The following is a 7,425-nucleotide window of genomic DNA, read 5'->3' on the forward strand; positions in this document are numbered from 1 at the left end:
AAGTCCTCTGCAGCCTGAGATGGGGGGTGCAGAGGCAGGCTCCCCTTTTAGCTTATGACTCGCTCCTAGTGCAAAGCATTGTGGGACTTAGCTCCTTTCTCTCTCTCTCTTTCTCTCTCTCTAGGACATTAAAAAAACAATGAGCAGGTACGTGGCGATTTATTGTGTCTCCCCATCCCCCCAAAAAAACCCTCAAAAACGCCATTCCTAGTCCTCGAATTGCTGCTAGCTTGCAGACCAAGGAAAGTGGTGCGCCTGTTGCTCCTCCAGCCTTACAAGCACCAGGGCAGTAGAGCAGTATTCAAGGCAGCATTTAGATTCCTCTGCTTCCAGGGACTCAAAACGGCCGCTCAGCCTACCCTAGGAACATTTGCAACCGGAAGCAGCTCTATTTGTCACAGGTAGGGAATCTGTGGCCCTCCACATGGCTGTGGGATTCCAGCTTCTCTCTGCCTCTGCTTGTGTGGCCAGTGGGATGATGGGAGTTGCCGCTCAACAGCATCTGGGCAGCCACAGGTTCCCTATATGATAAGTGACGGAGCAGGATCAAAGCTTGGGAAGCGGGGGCGGCTTCACGCGGTAGCTTGTCACATAAAACTGCACCCCTTCAGTCCCCAGACCAGCTCATGGCATGCTGGTACCTGAAGTGGGAAATACAAATGACACACACATATATTAAAATGGAGCACAGCCCATCATAAAATTATCCAGCACAAGCCTGACAGATTCAGTTGGCAGCTGTGGCAGAGCTTACGCAGAAGAACTTTCTGATGTGAAGGAGGTTTGTCTCCTGCTCTGCTCCATTCACAGCACCCAAAATCTGCTGCTTGAGGCATTTGCCTCATTGCATATTTGAAACGGTCCTTTGCAAATGTTGAGACCAAAGACAAAGGTAAAAGAGAGATCTGGAATTGCAAAATTTCACACTGGTAGCAGTTGATTTAGTGAGATATATTACTTAATAATAAGTCTGCTTCGTTTCCTTGAACCAGTAAAAGTGTCACGTGGCCAGAAAAGACCAGCCTGTACATTGGATTCCAACTCCCTTCAGCCCCGGCCATCATGACCAATGGTCAGGGATGCTGGAAGCTGTAGTCCAAAACATTTGAAGGATGCCTAGTTGGGGAAGGCTTGGCCAGACCATTATGGCCTTTGAAGAGGAATGCAGGTCATGGTTGATGGGACTGTTTACACTAGGCGTTTTCTCTTTCAAAATGCAGATGTGCAGCAGGGCATTTCCAGCCATCCGAAGAAGCTTCTCCTAAGCTCGAAGAGAGGCTGGATAACTTCTCACAGAAAGGGAAGCTTCTGAAGGAAACTCTAAATAGGTTCCAAGGTACAGGAAAGAAAGGCTGAAGAGAATGCGGAACTTCTAACACCTGGCTCTTTACCATCTGAAAATAACCTAAATTCTAATGAGTGTCTTCCGCTTTTCATTTTAAACAATTGACACTGTGCATTGAAATCCAGTTCAGATAGAAGTCCTCACATAACTTTGGGAGGGAATGTGGCTCTGGATTTTGTAGAGGCACAAGGAAAGATGGGGTTTCACCAGGAGCTGTCTAAGGGCATTTAACTGTGAACCGAAAGTCATGAATTCATTGCATGGCTCTAAGCTGAACCACTTTTTCAGCCTTTGGACCTCATTCCCTCTAGTTGTTGCAGCTTAGCATTTAACTTGGTTTTGGTAAGGGTTGCTTACAGCAAAGACAAACCACTTTATAAATTGAGGTTCTTCTCTACAGTATTTGTACCATGATGTTGTTATGGCAAAATGGGAGCTCTGTATTCTTGCTGAGGTGTTGTGATCTCAGTCCTGGAAGGCAGTGATGGCAGAAAATGATAGGAAAAGACTGCAAGTTGTGTTTAATGGGAAGCTAACAAAAGAGAGAAAGGGAAGGTTCAATGATGGCAGACTTTTGCAGAAGCAGGATGCGAGAGTCACGTAGCCGCTAAATTCCATTCCATCTCTTAAAACAGCAGTTCTCAACCTCTGGGTCCCCAGATGGTGTTAGACTACAACTCCCATCATCCCTGAGCTCTGGCCTTGCTAGCTAGGGCTGATGGGAGTTGTAGTTCAACAACATCTGGGGACCCACAGGTTGAGGAAGGCTGCTTTAAAGCAAGCTGCATCCACATTAGTAACTATAATCTGGAACGAAGTTTGAGTGCACTGACTTCTACCATGAGAAACCCAGGATGAGGTAGCCATCTAAGAAGGCCACTCAGTGGCCTCGGGCAAGTTACTTTCTGAATTGTGGGGGGCTAAGTTATTTCTTTAAGAGACATTTTGCTGGGAGGAAAAACTACCTTTCTTTCTCTAGATAATGTGACATCTGTCGTGGAGAAAGGAGAGACTGTGAAAACACTGAACGATAAAGGTGAGTTTTCATAGTGGTGGGCCTGAACCCTGTGCTCTTTGTTTGCCCGCCAGATGTTTGGGACTTCAGCTCCCATCAGATCTAGCCGTTACAGCAATAGAGATGTAAAAATGAAGAGATGTGCAGCAAGAGGGAGGCGAGGGGCACCTCTACATTGTGGAACAAATCTTGTTTGTGGGATGGTCCCACCCCTCACTTCCTCAGACTGAAAACGGCTTGCCTTATGCTTACAGCAGATGCTGCTCTCTATCCGGATGTACCAAGTGCTTTTCTACCGTTGGACCGAAGGAACGCAGGATGCGAAGAACTCCAGGAGAGGCTTCCCGCCTTAGACTACGTCCCCGACGCACCCAAACGATTGGATTCCAGAGCTTTGGTTCTGGGTTGTGATGGGTTTACCTCTGGGAGATACTTCTGGGAGTTGGAAGTGGGCGATGGGGAATTCTGGGCAGTCGGGGTCACCCGAGACCCGTCAAAGAAGAAGGGCATGATGGGGTTCAGCCCAGAGGAGGGGATCTGGGCCGTGGGGTTGTGGAAGGGCCAACACTGGGCTCTCACGTCCCCTGTGACCGCCCTGTCCTTGAGCAAGCCCCCAAGGAGGGTCCGAGTGTCCCTGGACTACGTGGGGGAGTGTGTGACCTTTACGGATGCGGACACCGACAGCCCCATATTCACTTTCCCACCAGCCTCTTTTAATGGGGCGCGTACCCACCCCTTGCTGTGGGTGGTGGGGTTCCCCGCTCATTCTGTGTTTCTGAGGCACATGGGGGTGAAATACCCTGCAGGGGTCCATGAGATGGATATCCTGAGTCCATGATTTTAACTTCTTTCCATGGACCCGGTGTAAGGGGGGGGGGGGGAGATGTCTAACTGGCCAAAGCAGAGAACCAAGCTCTTTGGGAGCAAGAAAGTTTGTGTGTTTTACCTCTGTGTGATCTTTGGGAGAATAGGAGGAGGTGGCGGAACTGTTCTCCTTGCACCAAGGCCTTACGATGTTGCCCTATGGAATAGCACAAGGACTGTGAATGAAGAAGACTTGTAGGCCTTGAAAAATAGTATCGCTGTTAGGACATCCTTCATTATACAAAGGATTGTCAAGACTCCTCTTCCTAGTGGTAGGTTCGAGCTTGTTCAGTTTTTTTTTTGGGGGGGGGAACCTGCAGATATTAAAAATGGAAATTTTAACTGCATTTTCAGCTGGTTCATATTTAACACATTTTTAATTAATTTATTTTCCTTTTAAAGCAACTGCATTTTAGCTTTAATACTTAGCAGCTGGTTTATATTTCATTGAAAGGGTTTGCTCAAAATGGAACACTTCATTCCAGAATTTTTTTGCTTCCGCTGCGGGTGACCCTAGCGCAGAGGTGATGATCCTGGATTGGGCATCCTCAGATGTGGCAGATCTGTTTGTGGATAGCTTTTAATCCATTCTCTAGGGCAGATTGATCTCTTTCCTCCCACTGGTTCATTCTGAAGCCCAATTTCACTCCTGCATTACTCAGTTGGTACAAATCCTCCACACAACAACGCTAAACCAGGTGTTCCAATTTTCCTGAAGGTGACAAATACATAGCCTTTAAACATTGTGCAAAGAATCATAGGACAGTAGTTGAGGTGGCTACATTTAAAAAAAACCACACACACCAAACATGTAGTGTTCTTCAAAGCATTTCACACTCTCTGCTTTTGGAATATCTCTCTTTTCTGAATGGGTGTTTCCCTTTGTGAACGTGGCACTTACTGGACACAGCATGATTTTAGAGTGAATGGGATCCAGTTTGAAAGGAGTGCCATGCTTTTTTTTGTATACCGCAGGAAAAAATAAGCCTGTTTTAATAAAGTTGCCTTCCCAGTAACAGGAAAATGGTGTGAAAATGATCCAAAGTAGCTTGATGTGTATATGTGGCTCTAAAAAAAAAAAAGCATTTCAGCAATCCTTATTCCATCCTCCCCCTGCTGAGCATCAGGAGAGTAGAGGGCAAAATTAGGCATTGTAAAACTTCCATTCCATATATACTGAGGTAAAAGTTCTTTGCTGGTACCTTGGTTCTCGAATGGCTTAGTTGTCGAACAAATTGGCTCCCAAACGCCGCAAACCTGGAAGTCAGTGTTCTGGTTTGTGAACGTTTTTCGGAAGCCAAACGTTCTGTGGGTAACACTACAAATCTCTGCCTGGTTTGAGCACCCCAGGCACTACCTCTCTAGTTTTTCCTCAGCAATTCTAATGTCCCTGGACTTCAGAAAGGCTCTGGTGTAGCCTCCCAAAATAAACCCTCCACCTCTGCCAGGCTGTACTGCCCTCGGACAACAGGGGACTCATCTGTAACATGATCTCCTACCTCAATGTTTGTGCATTGCTGCTGGTAAAGGTAAAGGACCCCAGGACGGTTAAGTCCAGGGGGTTGCGGCTATCATCTCGCTTTCAGGCCAAGGGAGCAGGCGTTTGTCCACAGCTTTCCAGGTCATGTGGCCAGCATGACTAAACCGCTTCTGGCGCAACAGGACACCGTGACGGAAACTAGAGCGCACAGAAACGCCGTTAACCTTCCCACCACAGCGGTACCTATTTATCTACTTGAACTGGCGTGCTTTTGAACTGCTGGGTTGGCAGGAGCTGGGACAGAGCAACGGGAGCTCACCCCATCACGGAGATTCAAACCGCCGGCCTTTGGATCGGCAAGCCCAAGAGACTCGGTGGTTTAGACCACAGCGTCACCTGCGTCCCCTGCTGGTGCTGATACTTCCACACTGGCCCTTGATTCCTGCCTTGCTGGCCAGTGTAATAGCAGTTGTTTCTTCAGAGGATATACCTGAACGTGGAGGTGCTCTTGTCACTCGTTCACTTCTCTCTCCGCTGTCTCAACCCCTTGTGCAGACTCCTGTCACTCTGCCACTTATAGCTGTGGCGCCTTCTCATTGGGCCATCTGGATGGTAGAGGGACACAAAGTTCAGTGCTTTGAATTGCACTTGGAAACAAACGTGTGACCAGTGGAGATGACTTTAGCATAGGAATAATACTCATTCTGCTAACGTCAAGACAATGATCTGGTAGTTGTATTGGAAATCTCCACCTGGTACAAGGGGAGCCCCTTGTAACACATTTTACATCAATGTAGATGTTCCTAAGGGTTGAGGGATGGCTCAGTTGGTGGACTGTGAGGCTTTTAAGCTCAGGGCAGGTTGTGGGTTCAAGCCCCACATTGGGCAAAATATCCCCACATTGCAAGGGCTTGGACTAGATCCTCATGGTCCTTTCCAACTGTGATTTGTAGGAAGGGGAGCAACTGAGTACAAGCTGCAGCTGGTGAAAGGTGCAACCAAGATGTGAATTTGTTGCTTAACAGGGAATGTGCACACAATTCTCAGGCCTCCCTCTTCCAGCTTTTGGGCCTGCATTCAGTGCCATACTTGCACATGGCACTGCTGAAGGAGTTCCAAAGCGTTCTTCGAAATAGATGAAAATAGGTAGAGCTGGCTGGGTATCACCCACCTACTGATAAAAACCAAGCCCAGTTCTCCAGGTAGCATGAAGTGGCTGGATGTGGCCGGGGAGGGCAGGATATAAATAAAATATTATTATTATCACCTTGCCAACAAAGGTCCGTATAGTAAAAGCTATGGTTTTCCCAGTAGTGATGTATGGAAGTGAGAGCTGGACCATAAAGAAGGCTGATCGCCAAAGAATTGATGCTTTTGAATTATGGTGCTGGAGGAGTCTCTTGAGAGTCCCATGGGCTGCAAGAAGATCAAACCTCTTCATTTGGAAGGAAATCAGCCCTGAGTGCTCACTGGAAGGACAGATCCTGAAGCTGAGACTCCAATACTTTGGCCACCTCATGAGAAGAGAAGACTCCCTTGGTGGGGCTTACTTCTAAGTAGGCATGGGCAGGATCTCCACAAAGTTCACCTTTCCTGAAAGGGTTTATTAAGAATATGGTGCTGGGGGAAAATGCTGTTTATAGGGTGCCACAGGGATCCATCTCCATTCCCACACTGTATAATAATAATAATAATAATAATAATAATAATAATAATATAATAATAATAATAATAATAATAATAATAATAATAATAATAATAATAATAAATTTGTTGTTGTTGTTTAGTCGTTTAGTTGTGCCCCACTCTTTGTGACCCCACGGACCAGAGCACGCCAGGTACTCCTGTCTTCCACTGCCTCCCGCAGTTTGGTCAAACTCATGCTGGTAGCTTCGGAAACACTATCCAACCATCTCGTCCTCTGTCGTCCCCTTCTCCTTGTGCCCTCCATCTTTCCCAACATCAGGGTCTTTTCCAAGGAGTCTTCTCTTCTCATGAGGTTTTCTTTAGACCACTGCAATTCTTTCTTGCTAGTCTTGCCTCCCCTCTCATTTCCAGTCAGCACAGATTTCTAGTCATTACTCATTGAATCACTATGGAAAAAAACACAATTAAGATGCCATGGGAGTAGGATTGTGGTGATTCTATGCTCCGAATGAACATACCCAATTCAGACACCACCCTCCAGGGCTCCACACCTCCAGGCAGGCTTTCCCAAACTTGGGTCCAAGTTTGGGCAAGCCTGCTCTAAGGCATCACTAAGTTATAATATTGAACTCAGTTTAGAAGTACCAATAATAATAATAATAATAATAATAATAATTTATTATTTATACCCCGCCCATCTGGCTGGGTTTCCCCAGGCACTCTGGGCGGCTTCCAAAAGAATATTAAAATACTGTGATACATCAAACATTAAAAGCTTCCCTAAACAGTGCTGCCTTCCGATGTCTTCTAAAAGTCTGGTAGTTGTTGTCCTCTTTGACATCTGGTGGGAGGGCGTTCCACAGGGAGGGCGCCACTACAGGGAAGGCCCTCTGCCTGGTTCCCTGTAACTTGGCTTCTCACAGTGAGGGAACCCCCGAAACACGGGGAGCAGTAATAGAAGCTGTGCACTTGAGTTTCTACAAAATGGCAAACCTGTTGACGACTATTAACGACTGCAATTGGTCTTACAGGAAAAAGAAGTTGCTGAATTGCAACTTATTACCAAACTTAAAA

The 7,425-nt window shown here is 46.6% G+C and overlaps 1 protein-coding gene across 1 annotated transcript in view; it reads left to right on the plus strand.

Annotated features, from left to right (window-relative positions):
- The window catches only part of LOC308581469 (uncharacterized protein), a 32,674-nt gene extending 29,103 nt beyond the window's left edge, over nt 1-3,571 (plus strand). The window contains exons 13-16 of the mRNA XM_081183879.1: nt 125-147; nt 1,221-1,336; nt 2,325-2,381; nt 2,615-3,571. Coding sequence (XP_081040005.1) covers nt 125-147; nt 1,221-1,336; nt 2,325-2,381; nt 2,615-3,198 — 780 coding nt within the window. The 3' untranslated portion in view covers nt 3,199-3,571. The remainder of the gene's footprint in view (nt 1-124; nt 148-1,220; nt 1,337-2,324; nt 2,382-2,614) is intronic.
- Nucleotides 3,572-7,425: the final 3,854 nt, after the last annotated feature.

Source organism: Podarcis bocagei (genome assembly GCF_964188305.1).
Source record: "Podarcis bocagei genome assembly, chromosome: 2".
NCBI lineage: Eukaryota > Metazoa > Chordata > Lepidosauria > Squamata > Lacertidae > Podarcis > Podarcis bocagei.